Source organism: Acipenser ruthenus, chromosome 12 (genome assembly GCF_902713425.1).
Source record: "Acipenser ruthenus chromosome 12, fAciRut3.2 maternal haplotype, whole genome shotgun sequence".
NCBI classification, from domain to species: domain Eukaryota; kingdom Metazoa; phylum Chordata; class Actinopteri; order Acipenseriformes; family Acipenseridae; genus Acipenser; species Acipenser ruthenus.
In genome coordinates this window covers 30,599,739-30,616,532 of record NC_081200.1, presented here as the reverse complement: position 1 = coordinate 30,616,532, position 16,794 = coordinate 30,599,739, and the positions used below count along the sequence as shown (strand labels likewise).

The following is a 16,794-nucleotide window of genomic DNA, read 5'->3' as shown; positions in this document are numbered from 1 at the left end:
CATATATATAATGCACTCCAGTTACAACCAATTATATAAAAGCACATTTAAAAAAAAGCATGTTTTCAATTTAGACTTAGAAGAATCCAATGTTTGAACCTAACTAATGGTAACCAGAATAGAGTTCCACAACCAAGGCGAAAAACAGCAAAAAGCTCGGCTCCAGTTGATTTAAGACAACTTTTGGAACAACTAAAAGTTCTGCGTTTTCTGAACTCAAAGAACGAATAGGAATATGCGGCATTAGCAACAGTCACCTTGGCAGCTGATTCCGTCGGGGGTCCTGCGGAAACCCCGCCCACATTGCACCACGCAGCGGTAGGAGCCGATGGTGTTCTCACAGTCCTGGCCTGCGTGGCAGGTGTGCCCTCCAAGCCCGCACTCGTCAATATCTGCAGCCAAACACACAGAGTACTGTCAATGGGTGCAATGCACCGATATACAAACCGTGTTTAAAACAGAGTGGTGTCAGCAAGAACAGCAACAGGTTGTAGCATTCGGCTGGAGGGTATGACCACAGGACATTTGAATTACAATTAGTTCAAACAGTTTGCCATTCTGCATGTTGAGTCAAAATCAGACTTTTACAGCAAGCCTTTGCAATTCAATCATACTTGTAGTCAGTAGTCACTAGACTGTAGGAACTTGGGTATTGACTGAGTGTGGTATTTTTCTTAGCGTCCTACCTTGACATGTCCTCCCATCAGCCGATATAGTGAGTCCACGGGGGCAGGAGCAGTAGTATGTACCAATGGCATTGTGGCAGGTGTGGGAGCAGGGGTTACGGGCAGTGCATTCGTCCTCGTCTGTTTCAGGAGAACAACAACAGAAACACTGACGTTATACCGTTATTTATAGTAATAGTATATATAAAATAGTATATATAAAAGTAATATAGTAAATCTCTGTCGCTTTATTAAAACGTTCAGAAAGAATCAATGCACTTTGCATTTCATCCAAGAATTTAACCACCCAAGATGTTGAATTAAACAGTGTTCACACAGATTATCAAACCCATTACAGAGTACATGCACATGATTTGTAAAACAAGTTCAACAGCCACCTATTTTCTGATCTTGTATATCAAATAAGGACAATTAAACTGCTTGCACCCATTGTGTTGTGTTAAATACTCTCTTTGAATACTTGTTTGCAAGGTCAATTGGGTGAATCATTAAAACACCTTGTATGAAGCAAATATCCTATAGTACAATTACCTGCACAGTAGGGTCCGGCAGAGTCCAATTGGAAACCATTTGGACACTGGTTACTTCGGTCACCTGCAAACACAAAGATGACCCTTTTACTAACATCTGCTAATAGGGATTCTTACTAATAATACATTGAATAAAAGGACCAAACACATACTGTGACCTAAGCAACTATTTTTATGATATAACTGTCAAGTTATAATGATTTAGTAATGCGTAACCATAAATTTGCAATGCCCAGGTAAATTCAAAACCTAAACAAAATTATTCTCTGGTCATTTTTGATAAGGGACATGATATAGTGCCAGTTTAAGTCCAGATTTTCAAAAATTAAGCTACCAAACTTTAAAAAATCAGTCTGAAAGTGGAAATGGATGAGAACCTTTGGCGATGGTGGCGTGAATCTTGTACTCCAGAGTCTCCTCCAGGGGGTGGTACTGTGCAGTGATTGAGGAGGCGTGGAGAGTCTCCACCAGGAAGGGCATGCGTCCGCGGGAGGTCTCGTATGTGATGGTATGATTCCAGGAGTAAGGCACGCTCACTTTATCAATGCTAAACATCCGTGTGGAGTATGCATACAGCTGGCCAGCACCTGTCTGGATATAGTCTTCTGTGTAGTCCTGAAAAAACAAACAAGCTTTGTTCTTTCTTCAGCAAGGCTGTTGTCTGCAGGGGTATCCTTTCAGGGGCACCACATTTTATGCAGGCAAGACAGTGATTCAATTTGATTGTAAAACAATTGCAAATAGCCGTACCTTGACACTGATCTCAGCAGAGGAAGGGAGCTGTAAGATATACCCGTTCACAACGATGTCCAGTAACAAAGCACCGTCTGAGTCCAGCCCACGTGCTATATGAGTCATTCTCAAGATCTCTCCTGAAGTACAAAAGCGATAGTAAGAAGTCTGCTTGGCAAACCCCTTTTCATTTATCATTCTTTTGTAATGGTACTGCCATTAATAGTCACTCCAGTTGCACTGTAGCTGCACATATAATTCCAGCTTTTTTCAAATGCTATTAAGAAAATATAAGTTTGAACATATGCATGTTTACAAATTGTCAGTATATCTTTCAATCAAGATTTTACAAACCCGTTGCAAACTCCACTTGTGTCTCTCGTCGGAAGACTCCCCCTGTTAAGCTGAACCCATTCACTGCCTCCCCAATCTCTTTGGCTGTGGTCCAGTAGATTGGGTTCAGGATCGAGATGAGTTTTCTCATTGCAGGACCTGTGGTAAGAGAAAATTGGGAATAAAGACATTTCTAATGGCTCTGTTATCAAACTATCCTACATGCATACTCTATCTGGATCTTTTCTAGGCAGTTTTGGTTTGCTATGGAAGAGAATCCATTGCACCTACCAAGGCTTCTGGGCACATTGGTGATGGTTGCCTGTATAATCCTGGCACCAGATTCCTCACTGTCGGTGACTGTGGCATTCAGGATTGCAATTCCAAACTCAATGTCGTTGATGTTTCCTATAACACTTCCCCTTGCTTGCTGGGGTCCACCTGGATCAAAGGACAGTACTGTGAAAAAGCAGGTCTCTATGGATGAAAAGCCATAGTTTGTCCATGTTTAACTAGGTTTGATTCCCATGATATAGCCTTACCTAAGTATGCACAGTATGTATTTCCACTATCTCCAGTTAAGTGACTTACCTGGACATGCCTGAATATTACACCTGGACACTTGGGAAGTGTCTCCCAGGCAGGACCGACCCTCATTAGTTGGTGGTGGGTTGTTGCACAAGCGAATCCTGGTCCGTTCACCTGCACCACAGGAAACCGTGCACTCACTCCAGTCCTGCCAGGGACCCCAATTACCATCCACTGTAGACCAAAACACAATAGAAGAAGGACATTCAATAATGTTCAAGTACAGCTAACAGGGGATTATAATCTTGTCAGAATTTAGGAGCTACAAAGGGTTATCATTTGGACTGGGGACTTCCTAGTGAGACCACTGCTGTAGAAAGGTGAAGAACATTTATCCTCAATGTTTGAATAAGGAATTAGTTTAAATACATTTAAATAAATGGAAGATTCCAACACCATTTTGCTAACTGGTTTTCAGAAAAACAAACTCAACATGGCAATGAAATATCTGGATGAGGCACAGTTAGGCTCACCTGGACAGGTGTCTGTGTTGCACCTCTGGATCTGTGTGTCAGCTCCAGCACAGGCTCGACCCCCATTGGCTGGTCGGGGATTGTCACATGTCCTATACCTGCGCATCTGACCTCCATTACACGTCCGGCTACAGCTCCCCCAGCTGCTCCAGGGGCCCCAGTTACCATGGACTGGAAAGAAGTAGTCATCACAAACATTAGGCTTTGCAGAATATACATGAGTTCAAAACGTTTGTATATACAGTAAATCCAATCCAGCCCCTCTGCAAACCAGCATTCTGTGTAATCCAGCATCATTTTTGAGTTCTGACCAAATCCCTATTGAAAATAAAGATGTGAACCTGTCTATTCTGGCATCTGGCATGATTTGTAAGACTTGTTTGCCTAAAATCAATGTTAATCCCACTACAAAGCTTGAATGTTATAGCTGCGCACTACTTTTACTGTATGTATTGTAATTGTTTTTCAAAGTATTAAAATAGCTTGTCATATATATTTCTTTAGGTACAGTATAAGATTTTGCTATACCTCTGTAATCCAGCAAACTGTATAATCCAGCACAATTTTCCAGTCCCAAGTGATACCGGATTAGACAGGTTTTACTGTAACAGCAGTTAGAGATGGAGGATTACACAGGATTGAGACTGGGCTGTACTCACTGGGACAGGGTTCGCTGTTACAGAAGTCGATGTGGACATCGTTGCCTTCACACTGGCGTCCCCCGTACTGTGGTGATGGGCTGGCACACGCTCGGGTTCTCTGACGTGTCCCTCCACCGCACGACACGCTGCAGGCTGCCCAGCTCACCCACGATGTCCACTTCCCATCCACTAAGGAATGAGGACACAAACACTGTGTCTTAACATATTGAGGTATTTGTTTTTCACTTCAAATAATTGCATTCATTCAATTTAGCAGCTCACACTGGTGCATCCTCGAAAACAACCTGTTTTTGTGAAATGCTTTAAATGCGGCTTTGTGGAAGCTATTCATGGAGACATTCATCAATTTCTATTCTAAACAATCTTAATAAAACAATTATTTTAAAATATTTGGTGTTTTCTGCATTTGGTGTTTATAATGGACAACTACATTTTAAAAAGCTTCTTCAGCTGCAGTAGGTATTGTGGGATACAGTAATGGTTACTTCTGAATTGCTGTGCTCTCCATGCTGGCTTGTGTATGAAGCTCCTTACCTGGGCAGTGTCTCTCCTTGCACACTTGGGTCTGTGTGTCCTGTCCCTCGCAGTGCGGGCCATCAAATGAAGGAGGTGGGTTGTTACACAGCCTCAGTCGGATCTGTGTGCCTTTGCCACAAGTCTCGCTGCATGGACCCCAAGGCAACCAGGCTCCCCAATTACCAGCAACTGGACAAGAAAAACAAAGATGTTAGTTAGTGTGAATTATTACATTGAACATTGATAGTGTTATACCTACTACACACAGCCACAAATGCCTGTGTGTAGTAGGTATAACATGTACATGTTTAAACAACCAGAGATTGAATTTCTCTTACCAGGACAGGGTCTGATGTTGCACATAATGGACTCCACAGCCTTCCCCTCGCAGGGTCTGCCCCCATGCTGCGAGGGGGGGTTACTACAAGAGCGGATCCTGGTTCTGTTTCCCTGGCCACAGGTACGTGAGCACTCTTCCCAGGACCCCCAGTCTGACCAACTCCCATCCACTGCGGACATACACAAACAAGCCAGCCATGTGAGACACAGTAGGATAACCTAATAGTTATGGGCTCTATGTAAATCGTTGCATTATAGATTTTGTTTTTTCCACAGAGATATCCCTCTCCTTCTTTAGTCCAGTACTAACCTGGGCAGGGCTTGCTCTGACAGCTGCGTGTCTCTGTGTCGGCCCCGAGGCAGTGCTGGCCTCCGTTGGCTGGGAGAGGGTTATTACACTGTCGGAGCCTCTTCTGAACTCCCTGCCCACAGGTCACACTGCACGGGGCCCACTCCAGCCACTCAGAAAATCCACCATGCACTGCAAAACAGGAACAGGCAAAACTGTCAATGATTGGACACTCTTCTGGACCTGTAATCAGATTGATAATGACATACATATACAGACATGTATTTTTTCCACTAAACAAATTAATCCACTACCATGGCACCATGTAAATGGTTATATTCAATTTAAGTGAAATGTGGTCTGGAAATACACACCCTGCACTGTCACGGGTATTCTGACAAGAACAGAGCCCAAGAGGTTCCTGGCCACACACTCGTACTGCGAAGTGTCCTCTTTCTGAGCTCCTGTCAGGCGCAGTGAGTTGTTGGACAGAATAGTGATCCGGTCATCTCCCAAGAGGGGGCGCCCCTGACGGGACCACTCGATGGTGGGAGGGGGCTCCCCGTCCGCTTGGCAGTTTAGCACAACCGTAGTGCCAGCATCTACCACCGTCTCCACAGGTTCCACCGTGACGGTTGGGGAACCTGGAGAACAGAGACCATCAAACACTACTAAACCTTTCCAAGGAGAATGTTAATTACACTTTCTTCTTATGGAGTGTTATCTTACTTTGTAAGGTTAGCGTGACACTGCGTTCAACCATCCCAGCATCGTTGGTGGCAATACACATGTAGCTGCCACCATCTTCATTCTAAAAATACAAATGTATCAGTAAAACCTGGTAAAACACAGATGACAGCCACTGGCAATGCTACTACAAGTAACACAATGTTAGAGCAGGGAGTGGATACAAAGGAAAGGAAAGCAGTGATCTGTATGTGTAAGTACCACAGTGCCGTAGATAGCGAGGGAGCCGTTGTCGAGCTGGCGGATGCGGTTGCTGATCTGAATGTTGACTCCTTTCTTACTCCACAGGATAGTAGGAGGAGGGTCTCCTCGGACCTCACAGTTCAGAATAGCGTTCCCTCCTAGCGGTTCAATCCGGTTTGAATGGAAATCTCCATCGATGATAGGAGGCTCTGATGCAGTGACAGCAATAGACTTGTTAATACTTTAAGATAGGCCTATATCGGCCATGGCTTCAAAGAAGCCCTTGAGGTAATAAGCAAAGGGAATTCAGCTTACCTTTGACATACACAAAGCCTATTGACTTGATGGAGCCCACACTGTTTTCCGCTATGCATGCATAAGTTCCTGAGTCATCCTTGCGCACCCTCTCAATAACAAGTTCGCTGTGACCATTCACATTGTCGAATTGTGCTGAGTAGAAATGAGATACAAGTGTGCTGATCAGATTTTAATCTTTGTAAAGCTGTGGTGTAATGTATAGATGTGGTATCATGTATGCATACCTGGAATAATGTTGTTGTTGAAGGCCCATGTGATCCGGGGGGTGGGCACGCCAACAGCCCTGCAGTAAAGCATCAGACGCTCCCCCTTGTTTAGGGAAGCATCCCCCAGCAGCTCGGTGAAGGCAGGGTGAACATGCACCGTCAGGCTCATTGTCTTGCTGTCTTGACCCACAGCATTACTTGCAATGCAAGTGAAACTTCCTGTGTCATCAGGCTGCCGGAAAAAGAGACAAGAGTTTAAACAATCCCTATCAGGGTATCCTGCCCTAGTGAGTGCACAGTGATGTGCATAATCCTCTGTATGTAGTCCTTCCTTTCTGTGACTTACTTGAGCATTATCTACGAGGAGCTCTCCTGACTGCATGACAGTGTATTTTCCTAATGTAGCAGGCAAGGGCACTCCTTCCTTCTCCCAGGAGATGAGTGGCTGTGGAACCCCATCTGCAACGCAAGGCAGCACCATCTGGGAGCTCTCGATCACAGAGTACTCTGTCTCGGAGCTGCGGATAGTGGGTGGGACTGTAAAAAAATACAATGAACAATCAGAATAGGCAAAGAAAAGAATAGCAAATACAATCCCTGTAGGCCCTGGAAAAGACAAAAATGATCTTGATAAATCACATACATGCATGAAAAGTGAATTTAAAATAAAACGTTCAGTTTATCCATATGAGATGAGCTCAGGTCTTTTTTATGTGCCTGTTATGAGGCTCACCTACCTTGCACAATGAGGCTCATCTCGATGTTGCTTGATCCGGCCACGTTGGCCACAGTACAGGTGTAGCGGCCGGTGTCACCGGGCTGGGCGAAGGTTATTTGTAGTGCTCCGGAGCTGAGAACTCGCAGCCGAACCGACTCCGTCACCAGGTGACCATCTTTGTGCCATATGACTTCAGGGGCAGGGTAGCCCTGAGCCTCACAGAGCAGGGGGACTGATTTATCCAGAGCCACAGTGTAACTCTTTGTCTGAGACACAATGACAGGAGGGACTGCGGAAACACACAAATGAAACAGTTGGATGTCTACTACCTGTCATCGAGTTTAAAACAGGCACTAGTCATTTCAAGGCTTTTAAGAATCACTTTATCTGCGGAGACACTGATGTAAGTCTGATCTAATACCATTATATATTGATTATTTTCAATGAAAAAATGAAAGACTTCTTTGGTGTCCTTTCAAGCAAATAAATATGTGTAACAATAGTCTTGATGAGATAGTTGTTTGTAAATACCTTGCACTCTCAGTTTAGTCTTTCCCAGGGCAGTCCCAGCAGGATTCTGTGCAACACATATGTATGTCCCAGCATCCTCCACTTTGGCATGAGCTATCTGCAGTGCGCCATTGGGTAACAAAGTAAAACTACCTCCTGGATAGGAAACAGGTTAGCAGTGTTAATCTCTCAAAACCACACGGCTGCTCTAGCTGCACTGTTATATATTATTACAAGTCTATCCGCTTCGATGTAACTTACGTGTGGTGAGGATGTTGATGCCCTCTTTCTGCCAGGATATGGTTGGTCGAGGAGTTCCAGTTGCCTCACAGGGCAGGGTGATCGGGTTATTGAGAATGACGTCTATAGTGCTGGGATGCGCCTGGATCACCGGGGTCTCTGAAATGGGAGAGCAAGCATTGAAAAAAAAAGTTATTTCTGCTAACAACAATCAATTTCAACAGCTGTGCAGTGGTGTTAATTTGAGGATATGCCTCTTTATTTCTAGTCCATTTTACTTCCATAGACCCAACTCTGATGCAGGATAGTTTAGCTTGTATACCCTTTGAGCTCCACAGGTTTAAGATGAGGCATACCCTGAACAGTGAGATGGACGTGTCTGTGGGCAGATCCAGCAGCATTCCTCGCTACACAGGTGTATTTGCCAGTGTGGCTCAGCTGGGCAGTGCTGATCTCAATGGGCCCTAGAAAAGAAAAAAGAAAGAAAAACAATGTAACTTGAGCAGCATGCACCTCAGCAGCTGATGCAGCACTCTAATACAGTTAGCCCTCTCTCCCCAGTCTTCATCATTGCAGTGTTACCTGTGGGGAGGATACGGTAGCCCTCTCCGTGTGGCAGCAGTTTGACCCCGTCTTTGCTCCAGTGGATGGTGGGCTCAGGCACCCCAGACGCAGTGCAGCTGATCACTGCCGGGGACAGCTTGGTCACCAGCAGCTCTGTCGCCTCGTCAGCAATGGAGGGAGGAACTGCAATACATTACAGCAAAGACACTGATGGCAAAAGCATTATAGTGCAGTCCGCACCACTCTAAATTTCCTAGGACCTCCCTAAATATACACAGATTGATATTTTCACATATACCAATATTGTAGATTAGGCTTTCTGTTACCCACAATAGTGTAGCTAGCTAAATCTGATCTAGATTATCAAACTACCCTAAAAGAATGGTATGTGTCCCTCTCTGTTTCCACACTTACCCTGTACTGTGAGCTGAATGGATCTTTGATCTTCCCCAGCATCATTGGACACAATACATTCATAGACTGCAGTGTCATCCACTGTGGGGGTAATCACCACAAGAGATCCTGAAGACAGAAGCCTGGGTGCAAGAATGGCCAACAGTAAATATGCGAATATACACAAACAAATCACAATCATCTGGGAGTTTGGATTCTTCCACTAACAGCACCCTTCATCTTCTGTATGACTAGCTCCCCTTTTCTGTGATTTTTAACACAATTAAGAGAAACCTTGAGTAACCTGTACATATTCTGGTTCTGGTCAGTGCTGAGGAGACGGCCGTTCTTCTTCCAGGACACATCAGGTTTGGGAATGCCGGTGGCCTCGCAGGACAGGGTGGTCTGGACATTGACAGTAACAGTGATGTTGGTGGGGCCCTTGGCAATGGACGGGGCCACTGGGGATAGAGAAAAGAGGACATGTTTACTGTGAATGTTGAGACGTGGTTAAGTTTTATTGATTTGATTATATACTTGTATATTTACCAGGTACCTTGTACTTACTAACACTGATGAATGCAGATGTTACAGCCTTTATGAAAGTATATTTACCAAAGACTTGCAGGTCAACCCTCTTTCTCTGGGTCCCAGCGGGGTTTGTGGCCATGCACAGGTAGCGCCCCGTGTCTGTAACCTGGGCTGAGTGAATGTGCAGAGACCCGTCTTCTGAAAAGGAGTATCTAAGCAGACCAACGAGAAAGCACTTTACACATTCATTTATTTTGTAACGACCATATTATAAAACTTGAAACTGTAAAATTGATATATATTCTTATTAATTAATTTACAAAACATTTGATTTCTAGCTACAGCAGGAACCATCAGATCATTACATATGCCATAAATAAAAAAATAATAAAATGTAAAAATGACCTAGGATTGTTTCCTGCCAGTATGGCCCCGTCTTTTCTCCAGGTGATCCTCGGCTTGGGGAATCCGCTGACAATGCATTCCAGCACGGCTGGTTTGTCGATGTGCGCAGCTACTGTCTGGGGGCCATCCTGTATAGCTGGAGCAACTGTGTGTAACAAAATACAAAACATTCATAAGCAAAGTTGGGATGGTACAGAGGTCAGGTTTGCAAACATGACATAAAAAGAATAGGAATGTGTTATGTTTAATCGTGACATTTCTTTAAATACCTTTTTTTAGACCGTCAAATGCTGTGAAATGAGTCATGTTTTACAGGGAAAAAAATACTGTCCAGCACATATATTTAGGGCTTCTGTTTTTTGGGTTTTATTAATTGTATTTTTCAATGTAAATCGTTTTTTTTCAGGGCTTTCGTTTTTGATATATTGTATGAAATTAGTGTTTTCGGTTACTTTCCAAGATGCTTGAGCGTTTTTGTGTGTGTGTGTGTGTGAAAACATGTATAGTAACTCGACAGTACTTGCACAATTAAGTTGTACCTTCTTTCCTTTGCTGTCTTCCACAACGAAATCCATATGGTCACGGGCACATTCTTCTGGGGTTTTTGTGTGTACGCATTTTTGTACAGTTTGCCACAATTCTGTTTTAAATCCTCAGTGTCTTAACTGTAATACAACTTTAAATCCCGCTAACAAGCCTCCATCCTGATTGTAATTTCATTTTAAATCTCGCAAGCAGAGTCTCCAATAGAAATGTAGGAATGTGCTGTCACTCAGTAGTTGGGGTGGGTTTAAAGTATTCAGAACGAATCAATGATAGATACAAGTCAGGAAGGCGGGACATTGCCCAGCAGCACAGGGAAATGTATTTATTATTATTTTTGTAGTAGGTTTTATTTTTTTAATGTGAAAAGGGTAAAGTCAACGTGAATAGATTAACCATTTCCACAGTTTTTACGGTGTTTTCCGGTGTTCATTGGCTATCCACCAATTTAATTTTTTTTGTATCGGGGGTGTTTTATCTGGTGTTTTATCTGGTTATCGGTTAAAACTGAAAATCAGAAGCCCTAGATGTATATAAAACACACCAAACTGCATCGACCTTGATATCAGATATCTCCTCCTCCAACTGAGGGCTGAGTTACATTGGCTAAAGGAAACAAGGCTATATCTGGTAGGGTGAACAGAATCTATTGTACAGATGTAACATAGAGCAGGTTGTATACCATGGACAGCTAAGATAAACTCTCTGGTTGTCGTCCCGGCAATGTTACTGGCAACACAGGTGTACTGTGCCCCATCCCCATGCTCAGCGTTGTTGATTTGCAGGTATCGACCGTTTGATAGGATGCGGACACGAGGAGTGGCCTAGAAAGAAGAAATGAATAGAAGAGATGCATTAAGAGCCAATTGGTTTAAATAAGAAACATGAGGTTGAGAGGCTTTTTTTCTCATCTCATATAACCCCAATATATGTATTGCTGTGTAATGTTTTCCGAATACGGATGTAAAACTTGATGTAGTTTATGTAAAAGAAAAGTGTGTCTTTATTAATCTGCATAGCAGGGCAACCTGCTTGAGTTGTCAGCTCTCCTTTTCTGTTCAAGCTGCTCTGTAATTCAACAGTACCTGTAGTGGCTCTCCATCCTTCAGCCAGGTAAGGGTTGGGGGCGGGACTGCGTCCGACTTGCACTCCAGGATCACCTGTCTGTTCTGGAGCACTGAGAGGTCCTGGGGAGCGCTCGTACCAGCGATGTTCGGGGGAACTACAAATTAAATCCATGTGTTATTTGAAAGGCTTCAATTAAATCTAATAATATAAACTTCCACTTCCAAAAAAATAAAAAGCTAAATGTAATGTATACTGCTAATCTGCAAACATTTTTCATAAATGATCTTGAATAAAGAAAATGCAAGTCAAGTTTCTTTTCAAATCCAAAAGCAGCTTGACTTACCGTGTACTCGTACTAGAAACTCTTTGTCATCATCTCCTGCAGGACTGGATGCTAGACATGTGTATCTTCCAGTGTCCTCCACCTGTGTAATAGGAGCAGTCACAGGCACTCTGCATTAGTTTGCCCACCCCTTACTTTGAGGTGTCATCACATAGAGCCTTCCCCTCATGTGCCCGACTATAGCCAGTACCATTATGCCTATCATTTATCAAACAGCAAAATGCACAAGACAAACCTGCTGCTGTAATGAAGACACATTAGTACCTGAGCGCTTGCTATGCGAAGCACCTCGCCCCCTCGCAGAACCCGAATGCCGTCAGTTTGAGGGAGGGGTCGGCCATCCTTCATCCAGGTGAGTTTGGGGGCTGGGATCCCAGTGGAAACGCACAGCAGCTCCAGGGCATAGTTCACAATGACTGACACCTCCTCTGGAAAATCAGAACCATTGATACGGGGCGGGTCTGGGGAAGCATAAAACAATGATATATAAAACATATGAAAACAAGAAGACATCAGTACTGCACAGTCACTGTGTACATTTTACTATTGTTTCACTGTTCTCTGAGTAAGTTTTAAGAACCTGTAAGCATTAAATTCTACAGGCAACAGACTGTGTCTATGCTGAATAATTTACTGTTGAATGAATGCAGTACTCTGTACTGGGTGTATTCTAATTATGTCGACCACCAAACCAGCATCTGTTGGAGTCAGATGCTTTCACTTACCCAGCACCTGGAGATTAAAGTGTTTGCTGTCCTCCCCTGCTTCGTTGCTGGCTATGCAGGTGTACCTGCCAGTATCCTCCACCTCTGTCTGGGTCATTTGCAGTGCCATGCCCTGGTTCTGCACAGTGGTTTGGGCACTGAGCTGCAGGGGTAGGCCATCCTTCAGCCAGGCCAGGGTGGGTGTGGGAGTGCCGTCAGAGATACACAGCAATGCGGTGGGGTTCCCTCGGACCACAGTCACGTCCTCCACCCCCCTGGTGTTGTCTAGGCTGGGAGGAACTGATCAGGAAAAACAAAGTCAGTGTTTATTTTTTATCACCACTTGGTGCTGTTAATATTGTTCATCAAAAAGAAAACAGCAACGTGCAGCTCTATGAATTGAGCTTTCACAATCCCACTGTCAGCTAAAACTCACCGTAAACCTGCAGGTTGTAATGCTTGTTGTCGACCCCTGCCCGATTTGAAGCTACACAGGTGTAGGTACCTGTGTCTGATACCTGTGTTCTTACAATTCTGAAAAACAAAGTAAAATCAAAAAGTTATTAGTAGTGAATCAAAATGTTTTGGCTGTCTGTTGTGAATCTGGCTCTGGATTTAAAAAGAAACCCAGTTATTTTTTTAATAGTATGTCGTATCTGTATGCCTTTGACATTGTAGAGTCCTTGACTTTGTAGAGTGGCTCTGAGCATTGAGCCTGTGAATGGAAATGTAACACACCTGAGGACCTGTCCGGCGGAGAGCAGTCTGATCTGGGAGGAGATGGGCAGAGGGAGGCCGTTCTTCAGCCAGTTGAGCTGTGGTGGAGGAGAGCCTGTAGCTACGCACTCAATGTTGATGGAGCTGTCCAGTATGGCAGTCAGCTCATCTGGGATTTTCCCATTACTCTGGATCGATGGAGGGACTGCAAATGAAAAGAAGATTGAAGCAGAATCAATCAGAATGCATTACAGTTCCACAGGCTTTCCATCAGTCCAAGATGGTTTGTCTACCTCCATAGTGTTCCATTTTTTGAGAACCTTTACTTCATCAGCCATACAAATTTGCTAGCTTGTTCTCATAAAGAACAAGCTAGCAGCAGTGTGGAGTAGTGGTTAGTGCTCTGGACTCTTGACCGGAGGGTTGTGGGTTCAATCCCTGGTAGGGGACACTGCTGCTGTACCCTTGAGCAAGGTACTTTACCTAAATTGCTCCAGTAAAAACCCAACTGTATAAATGGGTAATTGTATGTAAAAATAATGTGATGTCTTGTAACAATTGTAAGTCGCCCTGGATAAGGGCGTCTGCTAAGAAATAAATAATAATAATAATAATAAAGATCATTACTCACCATATACATTGAGATTAAATATCCTGTCCTCTTCTCCAGCCAAGTTAGTGGCCACACAGGTGTACTTCCCTATGTCTGCAGTCTGTGCTCCTATAATACTCAGGGTGCTGCCATCTGGGGAAACTCTGAAAGGACAAAGCAGGGTTGGTCTACAGACTGGCTAACTATACATTGGCACAGGATCTACATGCCTAACACATCTTTACCGTTCATGTAACTCCATGAAACAAAGTATTTATCACCTTATCCTTCTTGCTTCAGTCACATTCAGTTTCTTCCCATCCTTCAACCACTTGATTGTGGGTCTGGGGATCCCTTCAGCACTGCAGACCAGCTTAATGGTTTCGTTTACCAACACACTAACCTCACTGGACATCTCTGAACCAGTGATGTTCGGGGGGACTTGAAATAATAATACAAAAAAACAAATTACAAGCACAAACACACCCAGATGATGTTGGTTTTTATGAAAACCACAGTTCTAAATGTATTCTTCTTGCGAATAGACAAAATTTAACCACTTCCTCATTTTATGCACCGATCTCAGTTTTTAAAGACTCACAAGGTCAGTATGAGAGCCCAGCTGTTGACCAATCATGTTAAAGGAACAAGTTCCCCTCTTGTTGTACCTTGGATAGTTAGGAAGTAGTTTTTGTGTGCTTTTCCCTCCACATTTGATGCCACGCAGGTGTAGGTGCCGCTATCTGACAGCTGAGAGCGGGCAATCTGCAGCTTACTGCCACCCGACAGAATGTGCATCTCCAGGGACTCAGAGTTTCCTAAAGGAAAAGCAAACGAAGATCTGAAGGAATTCCTAATTATTAACATTAAAGCATTAACTGTAAATAACAGTCATTTTACACTCTACTTGATATTGTTATTGTTATTGCATTATAATAGTGCTACTGTCTGTTTAATATTTAAGAAAGTGTTCTAGCAGGTGCTTGGCTTCTTTAACAAAGTGTAATGAATCCCAAACTTTTATCCAGCAAAGCACTCTAAAATACTCTAAAAGAGAGCGCACTGACCTATTGGTCTGCCATTTTTGAGCCAGGTCAGTGTGGGAGGTGGGATCCCTGTGGCGTCACAGGAGAAGGTCACTGGGTTACTGATGGTCTCCAGCACCTTCACATCTTTAGGGCCATCAATGCTGGGGGGGACTGTGAGAAACAACACAGACAGCACTCAGGATATGCTTGGAACCCTTGATGTAGTGTTTAAAACAAAATCACTGCTTTATCAATACAGTATTGATCCAAATGAAATGCTGTATACCAGCAGTCCAGCAATGGAACAGCGATACTATATAATTTTAAATTCTGTGATTTATTACTGTTGTAAATACAGTATGACTAAATAATGACACAGCGTTATACGTGCAGAAAGGCAGGCCATGCTCTTTATCTGGTGCAGAAGGACGGGCCAATGTAAAACTAAACTACAACCTTTCAAACACATGGGCTGTTACCCTAACTCGAACCCTAATTAAGAAGTGATTGAAATCTTATGCTCTCTATTCAGATTCTCTCAGCTTGACCAGTCTTTCTGAACCTTTGCCACGTAGTGTTTTTAATGTTGTGCCAAAACATTACATAAAGGTTTTTAGAAATGAGCTACTTACCATAAACATTAAGGTGGAAATTCTTGTCGACCTGGCCTGCAATGTTGGCTGCTTTACACACATATTGTCCTGTATCTGATACCTGTAGTATAAAGAAAACATTTAGTAAAGGGCCCAGGTGTGTTCACAAGTAAAGGGTTTATGCTTTTTACCTTACAAGTTTTTTATACCTAAAACACTGCATAACCTGAACTGCTCATTCTATGAGAGTGTCCTACTATACCTCAGCCCCTTTGATTTTCAGCATCTGTCCATCTGCCAGGACCTTGACGTTGGCAGACTCAGTGATCATTCGTCCATTCTTGTACCAGGTGATGCTGGGAGGGGGCACAGCGTTTGACTCGCACTCCAGTGTCACAGAGTTTCCAACTCGCACGCTCACAACAGCAGGGTTGTCCCCACCGTGGTCTCTTATACTGGGGGGAACTGGAATAACACAAGGATCAGAATGCCAGTACACACAGAGCCTGCATTACAGTTTGAAGCAGCTGTGTGTTTTAAAAAGGCCCGCTCTGGATTGCTTTCTAGTACAGGTTACAAGCATTCCGACCTGTTTCAGCAATCCTAATAAACTTTTACATAACATCCCATAAAAGCAGCTAAATATATTTTCAGTTTACTGGCAAGTATCACTACAGATTTTTTTTTTCTTTCAATCCAACAAGATGTAAATTCTGTAATTTAATAACAACAACACGTTCCAATAACATCATGTTATCATATGACTGTATGTACCCAAAGAAAGCCACTCAGAGTGGGTGAGTGAGTGGGTGAGTGAGTGAGTGAGTGAAGCGGTAAATAAACAAACACCAACCAAACACAGTGAGGAAGATGAACTTCTCGTTCTCCCCGGCCTGGTTCATTGCTACACAGCTGTACTTCCCTCCATCTGACAGCTTCGCTCGCGGGATCTGCAAGGTACGTCCTCCTGATGTCCAGAACAAAGCTACGATTAGCACTCGAGGTCATTACACAAAAGACACGGGACTGCAAAACTACAGTACCTCCATTCCAGTTTTAAGATTATAAATAAGGTGAGGGGAGCTTGCGCAGTGCTGTGGTATCTGATCTCTGAATTAACACATCAACTGCAAGTTATTCTTAGAGCAGCTGCATGGCTCTTCGTTTATCTAGTTTGTTTTCATATCGTACACACATAAACAATGCTGTAGGATATGCATGGTAGACAAATATGCACATACTG

At 43.5% G+C, this 16,794-nt stretch overlaps 1 protein-coding gene across 2 annotated transcripts in view; it reads right to left on the bottom strand.

Moving 5' to 3' along the window:
- The window catches only part of LOC117417484 (hemicentin-1-like), a 99,028-nt gene that overhangs the window by 5,836 nt on the left and 76,398 nt on the right, over positions 1 to 16,794 (bottom strand). For both annotated transcript variants that reach the window (XM_034029660.3, XM_059034833.1), the window contains exons 59-100: positions 16,405 to 16,518; positions 15,814 to 16,016; positions 15,591 to 15,672; positions 14,998 to 15,129; positions 14,599 to 14,748; positions 14,212 to 14,371; positions 13,970 to 14,094; positions 13,360 to 13,543; positions 13,058 to 13,155; positions 12,643 to 12,921; positions 12,182 to 12,378; positions 11,918 to 11,999; positions 11,592 to 11,728; positions 11,189 to 11,330; positions 9,964 to 10,108; positions 9,643 to 9,770; positions 9,332 to 9,488; positions 9,049 to 9,170; positions 8,653 to 8,817; positions 8,427 to 8,534; positions 8,092 to 8,229; positions 7,852 to 7,986; positions 7,340 to 7,609; positions 6,949 to 7,139; positions 6,621 to 6,834; positions 6,394 to 6,528; positions 6,097 to 6,287; positions 5,878 to 5,959; positions 5,523 to 5,792; positions 5,170 to 5,340; positions 4,859 to 5,029; positions 4,539 to 4,709; positions 4,002 to 4,172; positions 3,343 to 3,513; positions 2,873 to 3,043; positions 2,573 to 2,722; positions 2,303 to 2,440; positions 1,967 to 2,088; positions 1,594 to 1,831; positions 1,218 to 1,280; positions 687 to 806; positions 258 to 392 (exon numbers count right to left, since the gene is read on the bottom strand). In XM_034029660.3, the coding sequence (XP_033885551.3) occupies positions 258 to 392; positions 687 to 806; positions 1,218 to 1,280; positions 1,594 to 1,831; positions 1,967 to 2,088; positions 2,303 to 2,440; positions 2,573 to 2,722; positions 2,873 to 3,043; positions 3,343 to 3,513; positions 4,002 to 4,172; positions 4,539 to 4,709; positions 4,859 to 5,029; positions 5,170 to 5,340; positions 5,523 to 5,792; positions 5,878 to 5,959; positions 6,097 to 6,287; positions 6,394 to 6,528; positions 6,621 to 6,834; positions 6,949 to 7,139; positions 7,340 to 7,609; positions 7,852 to 7,986; positions 8,092 to 8,229; positions 8,427 to 8,534; positions 8,653 to 8,817; positions 9,049 to 9,170; positions 9,332 to 9,488; positions 9,643 to 9,770; positions 9,964 to 10,108; positions 11,189 to 11,330; positions 11,592 to 11,728; positions 11,918 to 11,999; positions 12,182 to 12,378; positions 12,643 to 12,921; positions 13,058 to 13,155; positions 13,360 to 13,543; positions 13,970 to 14,094; positions 14,212 to 14,371; positions 14,599 to 14,748; positions 14,998 to 15,129; positions 15,591 to 15,672; positions 15,814 to 16,016; positions 16,405 to 16,518 (6,528 nt within the window). The remainder of the gene's footprint in view (positions 1 to 257; positions 393 to 686; positions 807 to 1,217; positions 1,281 to 1,593; positions 1,832 to 1,966; positions 2,089 to 2,302; positions 2,441 to 2,572; positions 2,723 to 2,872; positions 3,044 to 3,342; positions 3,514 to 4,001; positions 4,173 to 4,538; positions 4,710 to 4,858; positions 5,030 to 5,169; positions 5,341 to 5,522; positions 5,793 to 5,877; positions 5,960 to 6,096; positions 6,288 to 6,393; positions 6,529 to 6,620; positions 6,835 to 6,948; positions 7,140 to 7,339; positions 7,610 to 7,851; positions 7,987 to 8,091; positions 8,230 to 8,426; positions 8,535 to 8,652; positions 8,818 to 9,048; positions 9,171 to 9,331; positions 9,489 to 9,642; positions 9,771 to 9,963; positions 10,109 to 11,188; positions 11,331 to 11,591; positions 11,729 to 11,917; positions 12,000 to 12,181; positions 12,379 to 12,642; positions 12,922 to 13,057; positions 13,156 to 13,359; positions 13,544 to 13,969; positions 14,095 to 14,211; positions 14,372 to 14,598; positions 14,749 to 14,997; positions 15,130 to 15,590; positions 15,673 to 15,813; positions 16,017 to 16,404; positions 16,519 to 16,794) is intronic.